The following is a 22,045-nucleotide window of genomic DNA, read 5'->3' on the forward strand; positions in this document are numbered from 1 at the left end:
ATTCTTTCAGAATCAAAACCACAAACACATGAAGTTTATTTATCATATCTACAACACAACTGACAACAACAAACCACTTCTTTTCAACTCACCAAACAAGGAGAAAAAGTTAAAATCATGTTCACAAAATGATTCTACTCTAGGTCTGTACAAAACTAACATTTTGTTGTGCAGGCTGGCTGTTTGAACGGGTCGACCCAGCATTCGTCTTCATTAACAGCTTTATTCCACCTATCCCTAAACATACCCATTTCAATATAGGATCGTAGCCGCACCTGCACGCGTTTCAATCAAATAATCAAGAATTCTCATTTATATATGTGTGTTGTGTGTGTGGGGATGTATGGTGTCAAGAAAACTTACTGCAGACCGGTTATCAAATTTGTACATATCACCTTCCTGCAATTTGTGGCACAAGGAATCACTTGTTACAAACTCTCTCCTTATGTAACAACTTTAATAAAAGTAGCATTGCACTTCATACCAATGACTCTGAATCTGACAAACTCTTAGAACGAGAAGATTGATCACCCAACTCGGCCTTTTCCTGCATTCATAATGAACAAAGGCACTGTTATTTGCGATAGTCTTTTAAGTTTGCAGTGAGTTCCACAGCAAATTTTCTCTGAGAAGAGGCAGTTATTTGCGTACCTTACTTCTATCCAAAAAGCCACCAAGAGTAGGGAGACCGAGATGAACAATATACTCCTCATCAACCACACCAACTTTAACAGTCCGATCACCCTGTAGATTAGATCATTAATATCAATATATGACCGAGGTGAGTAGGAAAACAGATGGAGTAACATCCTAGTCAAGAACTCGCCTGCGCACAATAACCAAGTTGCCTATCCAGGCCCCAAGCATGGATTAAGTCATTCTGCAAGTACGTGGTATGGTTAGTTTCCGAAATGAGGGCAATTAGAAAGCATTAAGACCAACAGACTAACAGTATCGTACAAACAATGAACTAGCAAATATTTGTAAAAAATCATATGCGAGTAAGGAACAGAAACTTGGTAAATTTCTTCTGCACATCAGCAGCCTAAGAAAATGCATTCTTTGGCCAAGACTAATATAGCTTGTCCAAGACTCGGTTCCTAACTCGTATTCCATAATAAACAAAGTATATAAGTGGTCAGATATTTGAGAAAAACTCATTGTGTCCTGTAAGCCAAAAAGCTAAATAGACTAGTCTAACAAGGTTACTGAAAAATGGTAAGGGCAAATATTCAATACCTGTATTAAATGCCAAACACAACGCCAGGCCGCTCTCGTGAAAACAGGTGCCATCAATTCCACCCAGCTGCATCGTATATATTAATCGACACTATCAGCATTAGTGTTCATCCAAGACATTAACAGCTAATGCTACATGTATGTTTGAAGCTAAGAATATTAAATAAGATTTTGACTAGCAAATATCAAGATGCAAGACAACAATGATGATCTTCCAAGACTACAAAAGTCGACATCCACATATGTAATCCTGATTGGAATATAGAAATAAAGAACCTGTGATTTGATGTGAGGAATGATAAGTGTTTCAAGCTTACCCAACACACGGGGGAGCTGTACTGTTTTCATCACACCTTCCACCACCTTTAAACTTATAGTATCTCCTACTCATGACACAAATACAGAAATTTAGATTACTGCTGTTCATGCAGAAAGATGGAGCTCTTAAGAGTGTCATTAAACAAGAGCACTTTTTCTTATCTAAAAGTACACAACCAAAGTTACATCCTTCTTCAAATACTAGAACCCATTTACTAATTTGGATTTACCTAGATAGATAAAGACAGTAAAGGTCAATCCATTGTTTACTAAGATGAATTTGATCAGTGAAGTTAATATTGCTTGATTCATATCCCATTGAAAGGATAGGATTGGAGAAATCCTAGCACTGAGTACTCAATTATGTGTCTTCTCAATCATGAAAAGTTAACGCCCCTAAAAAGATTAGCAATTTCATACATGACCACATCCATGGCAATTTTATGGTTAATGGTTAAAAATATCATTAAGACCATCGGCTGTCATATAATCGTAACAACATTTAAGGTTCAGTTGCACTAATGCCCCCTCTTTCTCTACTTCATTAGAAGAGTACTGTGCGGAAAGCTTTTCATTCTTTAGTTTTATACATGAGTTCTTTTATCTAACCTGTGACACCTTGACCTCTGTCTGCGTACGGTAATCGGATGATGCACCTCAGATTTACCAGGATCAAGAGCAGGCTGGGATATTTCGAGACCTTCTTCCTTGACTATAGATAGATACCTGTGGAAGTACAAATGAGGATGTCATTTTAAATATGAAGATTTGATCCATTCGTCAACTGTTTGTATTACTTTGTAAATCTGGGATGGAACTGTTAAATCAGGTACAACAATTAGATCACTCTTTTGCACAGTAAAAAAAAGTTAGGAGATCAATCACAATCAGAAATGTTGTCTTTGCAGAACTTAATCATCATTCCACATGTGGAAAAATATGCCTACATAATCCAGCTCTCATAAACATATTATTTTTCATCAAAAACACATGCTAAAGATCAACTTTTACACCCTTATTGCCAAATGCAGCTTAATTCTGCACCTTATTTAGAAAACTATTAGACTTCCAAGTGGTGTGTTATATAGGTTGTCTTTCTTGCTTCATTTGAGATTTTCCTTGTACACTTGTACAAATGTCTCTATAATATTTTATATGTTTTCTCATTCTTATCCAAATTATAAAAAGAAAATGCAACTTGGGATATACCGTGCTGGATGAAAATTGTCAAGTTTGAGGTCCTCATCCCACAGAAATATATACTCATAATCATCAACAATATCCGGATGTAGGAACCGTTTGGCAAACCACCTATTTCATTAAAGCAAAGGACATCCTGAGTTAACTCTATTTGCAAGAGAACGTAAAGGATATCAAATGACTCATAACACATTATGGACACATTTTCATCAACTTGAAGAGTTACTCGGTAAAGAAAAGCACTAAGACCAATACCATTTTGTTTGGTTTACAACAGAGACATGAATGGCCCTGTCACTCCATTCCAAATCATTCCATTTTTCCACAACCCCATCGTAATGAAAAAGCATCACAACAAAATCATTTTCCAGAAACTGCAAGAAACCCAATAACAAGATGCAAATGCTATGTCAAATACTCAAAATAAAATAATAAAAGGAAATTAAAAGAAAAAGAAGTGAACGGTTGATGAACTTCAATCAGGGTTAATAAGAGCTTAAGAATATGTACCTTTTTAACTATTTGGTTTACTACTCCCTTTTGATCTATCCCAACTGCCATGGCCAGCAAACCTGTTGGCTGATGTGATTTGTTCTGCCACGAGTATACAATGTATAGTCAATAAAATTGTATAAAAAATCAAAACGAAATTTAACAAAAGAATTAACCATGCAAGTATACTTCCGACAAAGAGTTCATCACTTTCTCTTATTGATTTGTAACTTCAGTTATCAATAATCTAGTGGTATCTGTCATTTTATATATATTAGGAAAAAAATTAGTAATGCCAGTTCAACACACATGCTCAGAAACAGGTCCCCACAACGGATGCATTTCCAAGTTTGACGAAACTGAAACAATTCCTTTTGGCAAAGCTTCAGTGCCCATGGGTCGCCAATTATCCTAACAGTTGGAAAATAAAAGTCAGGTACGATTCTTCAGAATGGAACTGAAAATGAGCACATGGAAAAAAACATAAAAATTATAATTTCAATGAGTGGTGTCCATCAAAAAAATTTTGTGGCATTATAGATACATATTATTGCATAAACTCATTACTCTTATTCTCTAGAATTTCGTTTCCACCTTAAAGGGCTTGCAAGCATACACCTCGCTATACCAGGCAAAAAAGGCATATGCTTCTACTCTATTTTCTAAAGTTGTTATTTGCAATTGGCATGCTGTTTAGATGCCTTCATAAACACTCCAATCACACAAAGATCTACCTTGCATTCATGAGAAATTGTATCTTGATCTACGGTCTTCTGCCCAAATACAGGTGAAAACTGCATTGATCATATACTATATTAGCAAAATTTTGAAGTAAAAAGCACGATATTGAAACAATTGGGAATCATTGATTACTTAATAAGCAAGGTTACTTAGATACAGCTTAAGTATGCACCACATTGGTTTAAAAAATGCAATACTAGAACTTGGATGAGGGATGTCAATAATCCCACCCGACTGGCCAGAACCAAATAGAACTACAGCCCAATAAGGCTGGCACAGAAACTAAAGTATTGCCAAAGTGTAATCTGATTGAAACTTGTGCTCTTTCTCGTAACATTTTTAATTAATGCCCGTTTTGTTGACTAAATTTTAACGCCAGTACTAATAACTAAACTCAAAACACCAAAACTACACTATCTACAACATCTTGAAACACAGTCTAAAATACCAACTACTTTTGGCTTATGAAGCTATGAAGGTTCTTTAGTATACCTTGATGAAATCTTTCCTCAGCCATGCACTTCTAACCAAGTAAACACCACAAACCAAAGAGATGCTTATGATAAGGCTGCTTAGCCATCTGCTTTTAGGATCTGATAAGGGAAGTATCTGAGAGCAATAAAAATCCCAAGTCAGTGTGAAAACTGGCAATATTCCCAAACCTGTGATTGAACTAAAGATTGTGGGAAAATACAATTCATACACACCTCACGCACACTAGGTGACTCGAAACCCCAACCTAATAGTAGGAGGGAAAACGCCTAACCAACTAAGACGACCATCAGGAAAATACAACAATACAACAACATTTTCTTTGTTAAAATATGGGATATGCACAATACTACTAGTATTCTCTTAGCATTGAATAGCATTAAATAGCCATGTAGACGATTGATGATGGTCAAGATGAATTTTCAAATGCTTATTAATGACTAGTCCATTTGTATATGCAAATGTATAAATTAGCTATCCAATTTAAGAGAAACACCTGAATGAAACAGAAAAAATAGTAGTGGAAAAGAAACAAATAGTGAATGTTAATGTAAATCACATTTAATTTCGGACAACACTGCCGTGGTTATCAGGCAATGAGACAAACCTACAAAAGAAAACAAGATAGCTGCTTCACCTAATAAATTACAGATTTACTGTTTCAACTCAAATTTCAGAAAACTTTTTCAAATAAGTTACACAAAAAAAGGGGGGGAAGCTATCTTCTTGGGTTCTTGTACAGCACAAATTCAAACAAATTTCTCAAATATAACAAAAAAGATTGTAGTATTTGTGGAGAGAGAAAGAGAGAGATGATACACAGGAAGACTTCATGTCGCATCACAATCAAAAATTCGCTGGTATTGCTGAAGAAGATAAAGAGGCAGAAAAGGCCTTTTGCTCCCCCCTTTTCTTAGGACTTTTGAACTGAAGATTTCCTTCGGAAAAAGAAAGGAATAAAGAGAAAGGCAACAGAAGCAAGGCAAAAAAAGGTATCTTGTTTAATTCCTTTGCCGCGCCGCGAGCAAAACTCCTTAATTTGAGTATGATTTGAACTTTAATTTGAGCGAACGCACAGGCGATTCGAGTAGAGTATAGTATAGTATAGTATGCATAAGTTTGAAGAGAACCGCTTTGGATCAAAGGTGGTGTGGAAAGTGACGTTTTTTAATTTTGCTTGGGGGCTTGACGTCTGCACGTGCCGCGACGTGTGTCCGATTTAGCTCTGGCCGCCACGTGCAAATACCTGAGGCAGTTAACTTAGTGAGTTTCAAAGGATACATTTGTAAATTACAAATTTTAATTGGTCAAACCATTCAATGCATTAGCAAATACTCCATTAATTACTTTATGTCTTCCTACACAAAAATTACTAGTAAGTATCATTTTTTTCATTTTGATTCATCTATTAAAACTATTTTCATTTCTGTTTATACAAATTTCTTATCACTTTTTTTTATTCTATATTCATTTCATTTTTAAAAATTTTTAGTGTAGTATTTCTAATTAAATTGATTCTTTTATTTAATTGAAATATGAAATATCTAATTAAATTGGTTTTTATATAATTAAAATAAAATATTCATATACAAATTCACATGATAAAAAAATATAACCACATTATTAGAAAAGATAAACACACTACTGTAAAACAAATTATAAATATAAAAATCCAAAAATAAAGAAATGAGCACAAACAATAAAAAACTTAATGCTACGAGTACTATTTTTTTCTCTTTTTATAAATGAGTTGTAGGAGTATTATTATTTTTATTTTTATTTTTAATTTTATTTTGTACAGAGGGAGAAGAAGACGTTGTCACTTTCGCAGACGAAAGCTGGATATTTCCAGCATAGTTTGAAAGCCAAAAACGAGAGTAGGTTTAACTAAGAAGGACTTTGCCGGTCGCCGGAGATATGATGAGCTTCTCTATTTCCCCCAATCCACATTCCTTACATCTCACATCTACAAATTTTTGTTCCTCAAATCGTCGCTCAATCATCACCTTCTCATATCCTAATTCAGCGGGAGACGTCGGCGCCACCCCCGCCGAGTCCCTCAGGCGAATTCTTCGTGCTCCGGGAGCTCACCTCGGCCCAGCTTGTTTCGACGCATTGAGCGCAAAGCTCGTCCATCGTGCTGGTTTCGATTTCTGCTTCACTACTGGTACATACACCATACTCTCCTATTACTGATTGGACTTTGATTTTTCATTTTAAGTAAGGATAATTGATATAGACCGTGGGTAGATTGGTGTGGTGAGTATCCTTTGATCATGCTTCGTTAGTACACTGGCAGTGTGACTGGAATGTGAAATTGGGGCTTGATGCTGACGGTCATGTTTAATTCGTGCAAAAATACTTGTGGTCTGTGGCTTTTGTGCTCTAACTGCAGTAGCTTCATTTGAACGTGATATTGATGTAAGCCGTTAACTCGTATCGAGAAGATTGGTTGCGAGGAAGATGCCTCTTCTCTTGCATCTGGATTGGCTGTGCGTGTGCTTATCTTCCTTGAGAAATGACATCTTTATGGAAAAACCATGATCTTCACCAAAAATATTGGTTGTCAATTCCAAATTGAACCTCGTCTGCTGCTGATTGTCTTCAACGTCATCTAATCTTGTACATCTGACCAGAAATCTGCATTGCGCTGATGCTAGTCTCGTAATCACTCTTTTGTTTGTTGATGCATCTTTCTTAGTAGTTCCTATTAACAACTATTTGAAAGAACAACTCTTGATATATAAAAACTTATTTGGCTGCATTTTTCCTTGCAACAACTAACACTACTTCTTTTTATATGAACAAATTAGTCTCCTGTTTATCGGATTCATTAACTTTACAAGCTTGGTTTCTCTATTATAGTAACTTATAGTAATCTTCTTAGTACTAGCAGAAAGTTCTGTAACAATTTCAACAATCCTTAGGGTTTGGAATATCAGCTTCTCGCTTAGGATTACCAGACACTGGGCTTGTGTCTTATGGAGAGATGGTGGATCAAGGACAACAAATAACTGGGGCTGTGCCCATCCCCGTCATTGGTGATGCAGACAATGGATACGGTAATCCTATGAATGTTAAAAGGACTGTAAGAGGGTACATTCGAGCTGGTTTTGCTGGATTAATTCTTGAAGATCAGGTTTGTGTTGCTTAAGAAATTCATTTTTCACATGTTATCTATTGCATATTCTTGTACAGGCGCCTGACCATTCGGGTGGTCTCTGAATAGTGAATAGTGGTTGTCTGATGGGCTGACTGTAATGTTGCCTCTTTTGGAGCATCTTCACATTTAGCTTGATATTAATTTATTAACTATATTATCTATAACCAGTGCCATATGCGTTTGTTCATATAGATGTTTCATTATTATAGTTTTGCATCAATGATATATAATACATACTCTTATATGAGTTCATTTGAGATCCCCCTTTACTGTGAATTATCTGTTGTTCTCAAGGTTTCTCCAAAAGCATGTGGTCATACACAAGGGCGCCAAGTTGTATCCAGAGAGGAGGCAATAATGAGAATAAAAGCAGCTGTTGATGCTCGAAAGGAGAGTGGTTCTGACATTGTCATAGTGGCACGAACTGATTCTCGTCAAGCTGTGTCTTTAGAAGAGTCTCTTTGGAGGGCACGTGCTCTTGGTAATGCGGGAGCTGATGTGTTGTTTATTGACGCACTTGCTTCAAAGGAAGAGATGGAGGCCTTTTGTGAAGTGTGTCCCCAAGTCCCAAAGATGGTAATTCACTTTACATTCAAATGCTTTCGTATCAAAAAATCAACAATGATGAAGACTTCCATAATCAGTAATGGAGAATTCTTCATCTTCATCCACACATTCTTGTGAAATTCTGGGGTGCTGAAGTTAGTGTTTATTACGGCATGTGTTTTTAGGTACAACTTTCTGTTGCTATTTATATCCTCCCAATCCCAATTCATCAAGAGGTCACGCAGTTAAAAATTAAAATATTTCCACACTTCAGCGACCCTGTCTTACTTGTACCATTTTTCTCTTAAACAAGCATATCAATGTATAATTATTGATCTCTGGTTATTGTTCAGATTTATCATTTCTTTTAGTAAATGAGTGAGTTTTGAATGGCTATGAAATTGCACTCTCTTTTGTAATATATCATCCTCAGGCCAATATGCTTGAAGGAGGTGGGAAGACACCTATACTCAGTCCTAATGAGCTGGCTGATATAGGATACAAACTTGTGGCATATCCTTTGTCTCTGATGGGTGTTTCCATTCGTGCAATGCAGGTAATATTTATATTTGATTTAATTTTAGTTGTAAAATCTTGATCTGAAATGATACTACTATAACTTTATCCGTGTATCTGTGATGTGACGGAACTAAATTGCAAACTGAAAACTCCTCTTCACATCAATTAGGAAAATATCAATCTTGTTGCCAGGTCATTCTTTAGTCATAATTTTTTTCTTGCTCTGGCAGCTTAGTATCTTCTAATACCTTCTGTATTTGCCAGCCACAAGGATTCATTTCCCTTAGCTTTGAACACAGTTGACTTAGAGTTAGATGGTTGTCATTTATGAATGATATTTACTCAATATTTCACAGTTTTCTCACAAGATGTGGCAGATTTAAACATCCATATTCTAGTAAAATATTATTTCCTAGTTTTCTCTGTTGACACGATTTGTTTGGTACAATTTGTTTGGTTATAATCTAGCCTGAGTTTCGTTTCATTTCATTTCACTGGCTATTTTATTTGATTTAACAATTTTGTGTGTACTTGTGGTTTAATTGGCGTTTAGGATGCTTTGTTGGCTATCAAAGGAGGTCGGATGCCCCCTCCGGGAAGTATGCCTTCTTTTGAAGAACTTAAGGAAATCTTGGGCTTTAATGCATATTATGAAGAAGAGATGCGGTACAGCACCAAGTCTACCAAACCTAACTCACAAAAGAGTAAGTATTGATATTCAGTCTGCCAAAACTCTCTCTCCTACTGTAAATCTAATCACTGGTGGTGCATGGTGATTTGGTTGACTTACTTTTGCATTCCAATGTTTGAAATTTGAACTTATTTCTGATTAGACAAAGAATGGTTTGGGGAAACTTATCCCTTGAACCTTTTTATATTATTACAAGGTTTCAGAAGTTTACCAAAAGAGCTGATGAGACTGTGATATCAATATCTTTATGATCTGCAATTAAACCTGTGAAATGATTTCAATTGGCAGTTTACCATATTCCATTTCAACTTAACAGTTCTTTACTCATTCATTTATTAATGGATGCATATAACCCTGGTGACATGGAGAAACTTGTGATTGCTAAACTTTATAATATTCCAGGTTATTCCTCTGTAAGCAACTCTTCTTACAGCATACAACAGAGTACCAAAATCGACCCAGAAAAAAATAATCAGAGTGCCCAAAATCCCAATGTGGAAGTAGTGATCCCTGAGATATTCAGTTCAAAAGGTTCATTCTCTGGCATTTGGTCACGAAAACTGAGAATCAAAATAACTGGCCGAGATGGGTTTGAAAGACTAGATGTCCGAGTGCCTGTAAGTTCTATGTTCTCTTTCCACAAAATATCATATGAATACGTGAGTATTTTGCTTTTGTGTACGCTAGTGCCCATAAAACTTGAAAAATCAATGGTAGATTGTTTCACCTACATCAAGTCCCTGGAACTGACTCTTCATAAAAATGAATCGCGAAAGATGTAGGTTGCTGCCCTTGATTATGTCTATGGCCACATTCAAACTTGAGAGAATCTGATACAGACTAGAATATGTATTTCTGGCTTCCTGACTAAATATATTTAATAGTTGATGATGTTTTATCATTGTAGAAGTTGGTTTGATCTTTTCAAGTTCGAATTCGTCATCCGTTTTTGGATTTAAATATTGAAATGTATATTAAACTGTGATTCCCACTTGCTCTATTACTGATGGATAATAGTAGTAATACATTATGAAATGTTTGACCACTTTCATTCTTGTTTTGGTTAGTTTCATTTTCAACATGCTTCATACTCTAAACCCTAAGTAGTACAAATAGTTGTATTTGAAGTAGACAAATACTCAACAAGAATGAATGTTATATTATTACAATTATATGCATCTTCAGTGCTTTTAGAAATTACTATTGATCTCTAATGGGCGTTTTCACTATCTCAAAATAACCAATAAAGCCATTTTATTTCTCAGGCTGGTTTTCTGGATGGCATAACAAATGTAGTTCCAGGTACTGTTAACACTACTGAAATTGTACAATGTTCGATAGATTGAATCTTATGTTTACGTGTTCTGTTGGTTCACAGCCTTGGGAGGCATAAACATCAAGGAGTTGTTAGATGATGCAGCTCTAGAAGAGGGAGGCAAGCAGTTACTCGACTTCAATGATACAATGGGGGATAGAATCCAAGTATTTCTGGAGTAATTGATTTAGCTACTTGCTCTTGCATTTTGATAGCAGCATGTGTTCTATATATCTCTTTTTGGAGCACCATTGAACTCATGCGGCAGATACATGCGCCACTAAGAGATAATCCCAAGTGCAACAATGCCTTTAGTAATGTAGCATCATACATGTCCCCGACCATGTAACTTTCAAATGTAATAATAATTCGACTGTGCAAAATGAAGAAAAAGTTTATTTCCTTCTGTACTTTGACACTTCAGTTAACATAACAGGTGATGCTCGAACTACGACCAGTGTTGGATGGAGTTGTGTGATGTTGCAATATCAAAGATTGACAACTGTGGTGCAGGTATATCGGTGTGATATTGACCTATGTTCAAGGTCGAGACATTTAGAACATAAGATCAAGGTCTCAAGTGCTAAACCTGATGAGGAATATTGATTACCAATTTACCATGTAGCCTATATTATGCGCATAACATCAGAGTGTTGATTTGCACATTCAGTCCTCAAAGTTGCGTTGTGCCTACAAATTCCATCCATTTCATTCTATGTAGACTAAAGAGATCACACTTCTTCAAATTTCATCAGTTTATACTTTATTCTTTTAATTAAGTGAGAGTCGTGTAGCTTACTGGTATTCTCTTAGTAAGACTGAAAGATATCTTAATCTTCTGCATCCCAACTCAAAACAAAACAAATGAATATAAAACAAAACAAAAAAAGGAATACTGAGGATGCGAGTCTACTACTACTGTTGCATGCCTGTATTTTAGGCTAGAATAGAGAGCTATTAGCACTTAATAAAACACTTAATTTTCCTATTCTCCAGAAATAAGGTTGACGAATGCATATGGCAATTGGAAATAATCTGAGTGTATCACGAACAAGTGGTAATTTACAATATACATATATTACCACAGTCGAAGAAGAAGAGGGCTTTTGGCAACATAAACAACCCATATACATAGGCAAGCGACACAAAACTGATAGATCTATAAGCATCTCCATTTCTCACTGTGTTACAATAGACACTCTCTAGTCTCTTTGTATGCAGTCTGACTGCTACGCAGGCAGTTGCAAAGAGTTTGCAGACCATATTGCTGTCGTATAAGTTTCATCAAACCAAAAAAACTCTTTCCCTCTACAAATAGTTGGTGAAACTTAACAGACAAGAAGTACATGAATGTAAGTAGCAATATGGTGCAATAAGACCAAAGCAGATAGCAGCAGGATACACTGACTATGAGTTGAAAGCCATGAACAAGTTCTGGCCCCTGGCATGCTCTGGAATGAGGCGGTGAACAGTTTCAGGAGGAATACCTGAAAGCTCTGTCACCAGAAAGAGTTGTGTTATGATGATTCCAAGTCAAGAGTACATGAGAAGAAAATGAGTTAACGAGGAAAGCATTTTACAGATGCTTCAACTGGACTCATGCGAGTTACAAATTTCATTAACGACGAGAAAACAATTACTATCCAATCAACTAGATAAGATCAGGAAATAGCGAACCGGTAGCTCAAATATTCTACTGCAATGCAAGGTTTCAGTGTCTTAGTAGTAGTCTTCACATTATGGCAGCATTGTATGCATGTATTTTGAACTAAGAGCTCAAATAGGCAAAAAAAGACAAAAAAACATGCATTTATTTATGACTTGTTTTATTTGCAAAAAGTTACCTTGAGGTTTAAAATTGAAGAGAGGAGGAAGTGGGCGACCATTTGGAAGTCGAGTGTTGGGATCCCTCAGTTCATCGAAGAAAGGATGAATACAAGCTTCCAACTGCAGTACCACAAAAGAGGCAGTGGTGAATTCACTTTTGATTTCCAAACTGCAGGTTTGAAGGTAAAAGTGAAACTTACAGCTGTGCATCTTAGATTTGGTGAGTACTGGAAAAACCGACATACAAGGTCCACCGCCTCTGGGGGCAGACGCTTCTGGAAGACCTGATACAACAACACATAACCACACTATATTTGTACTTGAAAGTTAAAAATGAACATTGAGATGGTATTCACTTTTCACACATGCAGCTTCAACCCAGCATGCTAAAAAAATAAAGTGCAGCCGCAAACAGATTAATTAATACGGAGCAAGTCTTTGCAGAATATTTATAATGTTATATGACCAACAAAAAAAGTTCAGAGCTGTCTACAATAGATTTCCATTGCAATATACAAATATATCAAAAAATAAATCTGAAGCATAACCAAAGGGACAAGCATGTATGAAGTATGAACTGAACTGTACTTAGCTTTTCGACAGACAGAGTAGATTTAAAAGATTTATCTTTACAACGACAGATTGCATACCTTGTGCCAAGGATGGGGCTTGATTTGTGGAAACTTGAACTTGGTGTAGTTTGGGTTCATGCACTTTATCTCCTCTCTTGTAGGTGTTCCCAAAACCTACCACAATTCAGATAACAAGAAACAATTGAAGCAGAAATGTCTAGTTTGGAGATACATAATCTGTCTTTGCATCTCTGGTCAATTAGATTAAAGGTTACAAATCAAAATTAACACAGAGCCATTTGCCATATATGCTAACATATACCATTACAAGAACCTGGCACAAAATATTCACTTTTAACCTCTAGCAGGACTTGTATTACCTTAATTACTTCAACAAGTTGATCAACTCCACTCTCTCCAGGAAACAAAGGCTGAGAATTAATGATCAGAGAGATATTTAATGAGCATCTGTAGAAACACAAAATTTTGGAAATTTGTAAAAACTATTCAACATTGTATAACCTGCCCAAGAAGTAGTTCAGCCATAACACAACCAGTTGACCATATATCGATTGCAGTTGTATACTCAGTGGCGCCAAAAATGAGTTCAGGAGCACGGTAATATCTTGAACATATATAGGAAACATTCGGTTCTCCTTTAACCTGATGAGCAGACCAAAGGAATGAACAATAACACACTAGCTATTTACTGATGTTGCACAAAAGCTTACCAGAACTTTGGCACTTCCAAAGTCACAAAGTTTTAGTTGGTGCGTATGCGGATTCACCTGAAAAAAAACAATAAAAGTTTCAGCTTCTTGAAGAAAACACTATTGATCAATTGAGTTGACAGTCACCCAAACATATGAAAGGTGTGTAGATCATTTTTCTTTTCTTGACCAAGGGGGCTATTATTAACACATCAGACATCTCAACTTATAGTTACTCATTTACATATAAGAAAACCGAGTAAACCTGTCCCTATGCATATATGAAATCATATGGAATATACAGCTAAAAATTCCATAACCAAAGCAGTCACAAGATTCTACATTGTAAATCAGTAGTAATTAATTATCTCGTAAACAAGCCATGCTTGCTTCTACATTAATAAATAATGCAAGATGTTTTTACATTTTTTGTTTCTCATAATCTTCATCAACTCCCAGCGCTGCATTTTCAACTATAAGGAACATAAAAGAAAACAAAGTTTAACTTAGAGTTGACCGTTTGGTCCACTTCAAAATAAATTATCTTTGTCATCATAGTTAATGGTTATAGTGGATCCTATTACAAATGACAATCATGGATAATGGACACTGCTTTGACAAAAAGTGGGGTAGCTAATTAAGATGGAGCTCGACTTAGACCACCTTATGGTGATCTTATTTAAAATTGGTATTCAAAGCACTTGCATAGTTCTTATATATTTTAACACAATTGCCTACTATAATTAGGTAAATTAAAATGTGATGAATGAAAAACAAAACTATTGAAACCAACATTATCCATACAACTCTATCTATAGGGATAATTGATATATTATTTAAATCACAAACTTTGACCCAATTTGCAATTTTGACCAAACTTTTGGCAAACGAGTACCTACCCTTTATTGTCTTAACTTCAAGTCATCTAAATCATTAATATCATGCATGTTCATATTTTTAATCTTCTAATCATAAAGATAACTGCATAACCATGGATAAGACCACACCTAAAATATTTATGCACATAGGGAATGTTCCAGAAAGGTTATTGTATTCGACAACAGTCCCAGTTAAAGTAAAAAGCATATTTAATAACCTGCGATTTTATTGAAGAAACAATCTGATAATTTGTTCGTAAATGAAGGTGGTAGGGCTATAATCTAATTCGCCCCTCATCCGTAAGGAATATACTTACAAGTAAATTTTGAGGCTTGATATCACGGTGACAAATGCCAATGCAATTATGTATGTATGCAAGGGCTCGACATATCTGCATAGAGGGATAGAGCTTGTGACAAACATCCCCAAGTGAAAATAATAAAATCAAACACAAAAATGCACAATACAAATAGTTTCTGCATGCCTGATATGTGTAAAGTTTGACGTATATCAAAGGCATTCTCTGGTTCATCCTGCTGTACTGTCGTGCAATCCGGTTAACAGTTTCAGGTACATATTCCAAAACGAGATTTAGGTAAAGCTCTTCCTTCTCAGATTTTGCAAAAAACGAATGTTTTAGAGCTACAATATTGGGATGGTCCAACATTTGCATAATCTGCAACTCTCTATTTTTGTAGCGTTTGTCCTGAAGAACCTTCTTGATAGCAACTATTTCTCCAGTCTCTCTGCATTTCGCCTGTTAAAAACAGTTCCAACTAAGACGGGACACAGAAGAGTAGGCCATATAATTATCATGAGACAAACACTGCAGACTTAAAATTCAGAATTACTGCAAAATGGCTTACTTGAAAGACCACTCCAAACGAACCAGTTCCAACAACGTGTTCTGCTATGTAGCTTACCACCTGTCAACCCAAATAAACCATAATTATCATCTAGGATTATCTTCAGCACTTAATGTGATATATTTCTAAAAGTAATTTCAACCAACCTGCTTGGATTGACCATTCCGGCCCCCAATGGTTGTCCTTATTACATGCCCTGTTTCAGCACCCACACCATCAATTACATCAGGTTCACTGTCCTGCTTAACAGGGGATATATGTCATGAGTTTTAAAACAAACTAGATACCGAAGCAGGTAATCAAGGTTTAGCTACTAAAAGTACAAACACAAAGGCTAAACACATCAATAAGTGTTGGCAATAAAAATGCCACACACATACCCTATCATCATCAGGGTCCACTCGATCCCTCAGTCTCATTTCAAGCATTTCTCTTCCCAGCCAGTCAACTGAACTAGAGGATACTTTGGAGCCATTATTAGCAGATCTTGAACTTCCAGCTCCCCCATGTCCTAGGCCAGCAGATTCCATGAGTGATGAACAACCTCTCCAATTTTTTAGGATGCAGCACTCTTTGTCATGATCCCAATCCTTATCGAAATGCAAAAGGTTGCAAAAGAACAAACTTCATTTAATGAGATAATCAGTGAAGGAAATGTGTTCAGTGTGCCACACGTAATGGCAAGAAGAACATTGTCCATATAAATCTAAATTACTTCATCCAATGTCTGCAGCATAGGTAAACATACATACCATACAATATGGTTTTAATATTTCTCTGGAGATAGAGGGGGATCAAATTTTGACTCTGTTAATAATGCACAAGGATATTAGCCGAACTCCAATCTATTAATGGAAATGTTGGGTAGTCTGGCTTGGGTATCTGGAAGAGTGTCAGGTATTTCTGTTACTTCTTCTATATTTATAGCTGTTTTGAATTTTATGAAACTACATTGACAAATTGTGTCCAAATGTGATGTGACAAATGCATTCCTACTTACCTGTTGCACTGAATAAACTAAAAAACTAGTCATCGATGAACCGAATGTAATGGATAAATTGCAGTTCATTATTTTACCAAAAAGTAGTTCCTGAAACATGTATCATTAAAAATAACTTATTAAATACAAGCAACTAACCAAGTTCAAAGTTTGGACAATAAAATTAACTAGCAAAAGCAACAATGTGCAATCAGCCAAAACCTAGCCTTTTCAGCACATAACATAGAAGCCAGTCATCAATTGCAAGCAGCAACGTCAGTGTGAAGAAGAAGTCTAAAAAAATCGAACCTTCCGCTAATTGTAGCGCTCTCCAGTCTCAGATCTTAGAGTTTGGGGGGAAATTTGTGAAAATAGACTAGCCGAACCTCATCGCTTTACCAGAATCTATTTGGAAATCGGAGCTCTGCGTGGCCTGTGGAGAGGCGATGTGGCGGAATGGTGAAACGGCAGCGGAGAAGGAAGAGGAAAGGGGACGCGTGTGAATTGCACTCCTTGAATTGCTGATAAAGTTAAAAGGAGATATTCATTTTTAGGCACTAATTCACTGCTCTGTCTCTCTAATACACTTTTCTTTACTTTTTTCTCCTTTTCGCCATTCATAAAATAAATAGCATTGGAGTACATAATTAAGTGAGTGTTACACCAAAGTTTCTTTCTTTCTTCGGTTGTAACCAAAGTTGAATAACCATTCACTTTTTGACACTTGACATGTTTTTATTGGACGTGAAAAATGTATTTTATAGTTCATTCAAAGTATAAAGAGTGTAGAAGTGGGCTGTAATTATTTATTCACTTGTGTTATATGTGGATAAGTTTAGTCTTAAAAAATCAAATGCACAATTGTGTTGGAAGTAAAGGACTTAATAATAATTGATCTGTAAATTTGATATAATTGCTCATTAAATCTCAAACCTAGTGTGGTGATTAGAGTAATATATTTGCTTCAAAATAAAGATGCTTTGTAAAATAAGGGATCGCGACCTTATGAATAATTAGATTTAAATTATAATTTCATCGTCTACTGTAAATTACAAAGACCTCAATCCAACTGTAAAGGCCTTCATTTCAAACTTTCACACCTTCAAAGGTATATTCTCGTGAAAATATTGTTGGTGATCTACAGAATGGCAAAAATCTGCTAAGTCAAAGCATTGAGTGATGAAAGTCAAGTGTGAAAGGAAAATTCACAAATGGAAAAAATCAAGAAATCTTGGAATGACACAAGAAAACAGGGGATTCAAGAATTCTTGAATGACAGCGTTGAATTTGAGATCAGATACATTCTTTTACTCCAAAAAGGAAATTGTTATTTTTCAGTTTTTTAATTAATATTTAATACGTACAAAATAAATATGCGTATAATTAGAATTTAGAGCTCTTTAACACCAAAAAGGATAATGTTTTTCAAATTTTTTTTATCCCAATGCATATTTTATCATTTTTTATTTTAGATTTATCTACAATAAGGTGATGGCTCTATTTAAAACCCATTCTAGGACTTGAGCTTAGGTTTTGGTGTTATAGGACTCTATCAACCCTCCCTCTCCTTAGAGCATCTCCAGCCATTCCACTAAACTCACACTTATTTTAGTGTAAATCTCACATTAAATATTAATTTTACTCCAACCATTTATACTAAATTCAAACTTAAAAGAATATTCCCTATATTATGTATTTTTTACTCACAAAATTTGAAAAACTTTTAGGTATTGGTTTAGTGTAAACCTAAAGATAGGTATTTTTTAAAAAAAACTAAAAATAGGATTGGTTTTTTAGTACTATTGGAACTAAATACCTATTTTATTTTAGATTTTAGTATAACTTTGGAGATGGTCTTATCCCATGTCATCCTTAGTAATGATAAAATAGAAGGAAAAAAAGAATAAAATGAATGTAAGAAATAACTATCAATTCTCTTTCTTGAACTATTTTTGAGACCTAACTATCAAAAAAAAAATTATACTACTATGTCATACGTGGCACAGATTACAACATCAAGATATTTAATTAACTACACCCCATTCCTTTTTCGTGCTATAATGTGGGAATTAGTTTATCAAAATAGAAAACTTAGTGGCCTTATCACTATAGATATCTGGTTTATTAAATTATGCATAATCATTCGTAATTACACGATATAATAATAGTAAGTGAAAAGTGGAATTGAATATGAAAGTAAAATCCTCCTTCCCTTTCGCGCACACACAAACAATGAAACGAAATAGTTTTCTTTGCGTGTAAACACAATGAAATCACAAGTCATCACACTGTTTAGGCAGAAACGAAATCGCCTCCTTTACAAGATCATGCACCACTTGCATATTCTGCTGCTGCACATTCCCAAATATGGACATCCCACTCGACCCCCCCATCGCCAAGCACGCCACCCCGCTCGCGTCGCCGATCATGTAGTTCTCCCCCGGCAGATCCAAATCCGCCCCCTCGAAATGAAACACCAGCTTCGGCACCTCCACCTTCTCCTCCCCCTCCCGCACCTTGAAGCACAGATCCAACCCCGTCTCGTTCGACTCGTCCACCTCCAGCTTAACCTGCCTCTTGAACTCCTTCTTCACCGCCTCGAACGCGCTCCCCTCCAGGTACGTGATCGTCGTCCCCGAATCGATGATCATCCCCCCGCTCCCGTCCCCCTTGATGCTGAAAACCGACTCCTTGATCGGCAGCTTCGTGTCGCCCACGGTGATCCCTTGTAAATTGAGATAGTAGAACGATGGAGACGATGGATTTTTTAACAGCGGCGTCGTCATGATTGAATCCTTAGCGTCGACGCTCGCTAAGGATCCCATGATTAGCTTGCTTTGCTTTGTGGAATCGATGGATGTGAGGCAGTAGGAGAATTTGGGCTCGTCGAGCTGGGAGACTAACGAGAGCGGGCCGCGGCCCAACCCGACTAGCCCGCCTCCCTGGTTGAACCCGCCTCCTTCGTTGTCTAGCCCGCACCCGAACCCGACTTTGGGGACGGACACTTTTCCAAATGTAAAAGTCTCCGTGGCCATGACGCCCTGCGTGGACGAGTAGTCGCCGTAGGTGTATAGATACTCGCAGGCGGAGCCGTCGGCGCTGCAGGAGGAGAGGGGGAGGGCGGCGCAGAGGCGGCTGGAGCAAGGGAGGTTGGAGAAGGAGGAGGATTTTTTGGGGTCGAAGATAGGGTTTGGGGAGGTGAAGCATTGCTTGCAGGGTTTGCACTGGGTCCAGATGAGGTCGCTGCCGGTGTCCACGATGGCGGAGTAGGACGACGGCGGGGTGCCGATGGAGATCTCCATGAGGAACTCGCCGTTGCCGGCGTGGACCGGGGCGGAGACGCTGGGGTCGGAGGAGGCAAGGGCCATTGCGTAGAGCCTCTCCATCCGCTTTCTCCCGCGCTTCATCCGGCGTTGGAGGAGCTCTAGTTTGGTGAAGTTCCCGCCGGAGTCCACGTGCTTTAGGCTCACCGCGAAGCCGGTTTTCGCGGCTTCAAGGGAGTGCCTTGAAGTGGAGGTGGCTAAAACCGCTAGGGTGAGAAGAAGTAGTAGGGTTATTGCCATTGAAGAATACATTGCTTTTGTGAGTGTTATTCACTAGGTTGTGAAGAGCATATATATTAATATATGTGTGTGAATTGATGAGAAAAAGGCGAGGATGATCAAAGGGTGATTCGAAAAGAGAGGGATATAGAGAGGGAGAGATTATAGATTAGTGAAATTAATAGGGAAAAATTTATTAAAAAAAATGTAGACGTCAAGGGAAGGTGCAATTTCGATATTGCGTCAAAATATCATGGGATGGTGGTTGGAACAAGAGAAGCTGAAGTAGTGAAGCATCATGACAAACCCTACCACAAGTATGAGCTGATTTGGTGTTACTAAAATGACTAATGCTTTTCTTACATATGTTCTCAAACTTTGCTTACAATATTGTCATATATGTTAGAGGCTTTGAAATAAAGACCATAGCTTATTTGAAGAAAAGGCTATGATGATTCGTGGGGTTAGTCAATTATGTCCAAGACCTACACAAACAACCTATGAAGTATTAGTTCACCTTCCATAAAACCATGAGTCAAATCTCAAATGTGTGTGCCTTCTCTCCGTTCTATAAAAATAGATACTTTTGGGACGATACAATTTTTAATACGTAACAAACGGTAAACTAGAAGAGAGATTATAAAATAATTAATCATGGTTAATAGAGAATGAGACTCACCTCAATAGAGAAAAAAGTTACCGAAAATAGAAGTGGACTAGTATTTTATGAAACAGACCAAAATGGAAAGGTCTATTTCTATAAGACAATAGAATATATATTTGATCTGAATTATGGTGAGCAACGTACGGAAGATGTGCATGTCATCTTTATTAATTTGTTGGTGAATAAACTTCCCAACTTTATGTAAGTGTGTGTATAAACAAATTTGGTGAGATGACGAGGATGAAGAAGAGAATAGTTAGGTGGGCAAACACATCTACTAATTATTGAGAGAATGGAAGTTATGTTGTTGTCAAAGCAATGTTGTTTCGATCGGTGAAACCGTGGTTTAAGTAGGTACGAAGCAACACCACAGTTATTATTATTTTTCTTCACCACAATTATTGCATATTATACTACTACTTTTTATTTTATTTTTTCACTTTTTTCCTTTTGTGAACGTTAAGTTATTACGATAAAATTCAAAATGTATAATTGAAAAGGAAAAAAGTTCTACAAAAATGTTGATGAAATGTACTACTATATGAGTCTATGACACCTCTTTTCGCCAGCTGGAAACCAGTTTTTAAGAAGTGCGCCACTGGAAATTTTCTTATTATGAATCGATGTACTAATAGTACTCCAATGTGTATAAGTATTGTTGTTAATACTTAATATAATAATATGAGTTCACATGTTTAAGTATCAAATAAGTTGACATATTGTTATACTCCCATTATAAAAAGAATAAATGGTTTTTGTTTATATTTATTTATGGGCCAACGCAGTGGGTTGAGCCCATGAAGCCCATTATAATGGAACCGGTCAATATCATCACCACATGACTTCTCTTTGCATTTTCAAGTTTCAAAAGATGAATTATAGTGGAGTTAGTATAAAAAGAAAATTATTACAAGTCAGAAACTTAGATATAGTACATAATCTTGTTTTGTTGCGAAGCTATTTTGGACAGCGTGGCCAATCAAATCTGTTTTGTCGTTTTATATATGATGTTTCTCTTGTTTCTTTTGCAGTGTTTGTTCAAAGAGGTGGTGCTTTTGTTGCATTATTCAATTTAATTATTTGATTTGATTGACTTTCTTTTGTTCGATTAATTAATTTGCCATTGGGTGACCTTGATTGATTATGTAGAGATAGAGAGATAATTTATTTATTCATCATATTAGCTAATTGTTTGGTCTTTTTAATAACGTATGAGATCAATGCTCCCTAACATATAAGTTACTCCACTATAATCCACACAATAGGGCAATCATCAATATTTTCGTATCT

General features: G+C 36.4%; 4 protein-coding genes across 8 annotated transcripts; 1 reads left to right on the forward strand and 3 right to left on the reverse strand.

Moving 5' to 3' along the window:
• Positions 1-12: 12 nt before the first annotated feature.
• On the reverse strand, positions 13-5,622 carry LOC125215505 (uncharacterized). Of its 5 annotated transcripts, none has more exons than XM_048116934.2 (15): positions 5,302-5,621; positions 4,483-4,599; positions 3,984-4,043; positions 3,559-3,660; positions 3,268-3,351; positions 3,013-3,131; positions 2,767-2,868; positions 2,167-2,283; positions 1,557-1,622; positions 1,240-1,306; positions 827-880; positions 652-744; positions 485-547; positions 364-399; positions 13-275 (listed from the first exon to the last, which is right to left on the reverse strand). In XM_048116934.2, the coding sequence occupies exons 1-15, from the start codon at positions 5,314-5,316 to the stop codon at positions 156-158; spliced, it is 1,215 nt and encodes a 404-aa protein (XP_047972891.1). In that variant the 5' UTR covers positions 5,317-5,621; the 3' UTR covers positions 13-155. The 5 variants fall into 5 exon arrangements, 3 of the variants coding, with proteins under 3 accessions (XP_047972891.1, XP_047972895.1, XP_047972893.1); XM_048116938.2 differs by lacking the exon at positions 5,302-5,621 and adding an exon at positions 4,698-5,265; XR_016136909.1 differs by having other exon boundaries at positions 173-275; positions 657-744; positions 5,302-5,622.
• Positions 5,623-6,283: 661 nt separating this feature from the next.
• Positions 6,284-11,126, forward strand: LOC125216160 (uncharacterized). The gene is made up of 8 exons (XM_048117796.2): positions 6,284-6,649; positions 7,410-7,621; positions 7,940-8,221; positions 8,625-8,747; positions 9,264-9,414; positions 9,804-10,018; positions 10,667-10,703; positions 10,780-11,126. The coding sequence occupies exons 1-8, from the start codon at positions 6,400-6,402 to the stop codon at positions 10,896-10,898; spliced, it is 1,389 nt and encodes a 462-aa protein (XP_047973753.1). The 5' UTR covers positions 6,284-6,399; the 3' UTR covers positions 10,899-11,126.
• A 594-nt stretch (positions 11,127-11,720) lies between these two features.
• LOC125212982 (shaggy-related protein kinase kappa) lies at positions 11,721-17,130 on the reverse strand. Its single transcript, XM_048113305.2, has 13 exons — positions 16,859-17,130; positions 15,951-16,160; positions 15,717-15,809; positions 15,571-15,630; positions 15,189-15,461; positions 15,021-15,095; positions 13,847-13,903; positions 13,638-13,778; positions 13,496-13,546; positions 13,194-13,289; positions 12,744-12,827; positions 12,561-12,663; positions 11,721-12,212 (listed from the first exon to the last, which is right to left on the reverse strand). The coding sequence occupies exons 2-13, from the start codon at positions 16,098-16,100 to the stop codon at positions 12,124-12,126; spliced, it is 1,272 nt and encodes a 423-aa protein (XP_047969262.1). The 5' UTR covers positions 16,101-16,160; positions 16,859-17,130; the 3' UTR covers positions 11,721-12,123.
• A 1,581-nt stretch (positions 17,131-18,711) lies between these two features.
• On the reverse strand, positions 18,712-20,424 carry LOC125212981 (Eukaryotic aspartyl protease family protein). Its single transcript, XM_048113304.2, has one exon. The coding sequence runs from the start codon at positions 20,122-20,124 to the stop codon at positions 18,823-18,825; it is 1,302 nt and encodes a 433-aa protein (XP_047969261.1). The 5' UTR covers positions 20,125-20,424; the 3' UTR covers positions 18,712-18,822.
• Between the last annotated feature and the right edge of the window lie 1,621 nt (positions 20,425-22,045).

Source organism: Salvia hispanica, chromosome 3, assembly GCF_029641045.1.
Source record: "Salvia hispanica isolate PSC_SH4W2 chromosome 3, Shi_PSC_v1, whole genome shotgun sequence".
NCBI lineage: Eukaryota > Viridiplantae > Streptophyta > Magnoliopsida > Lamiales > Lamiaceae > Salvia > Salvia hispanica.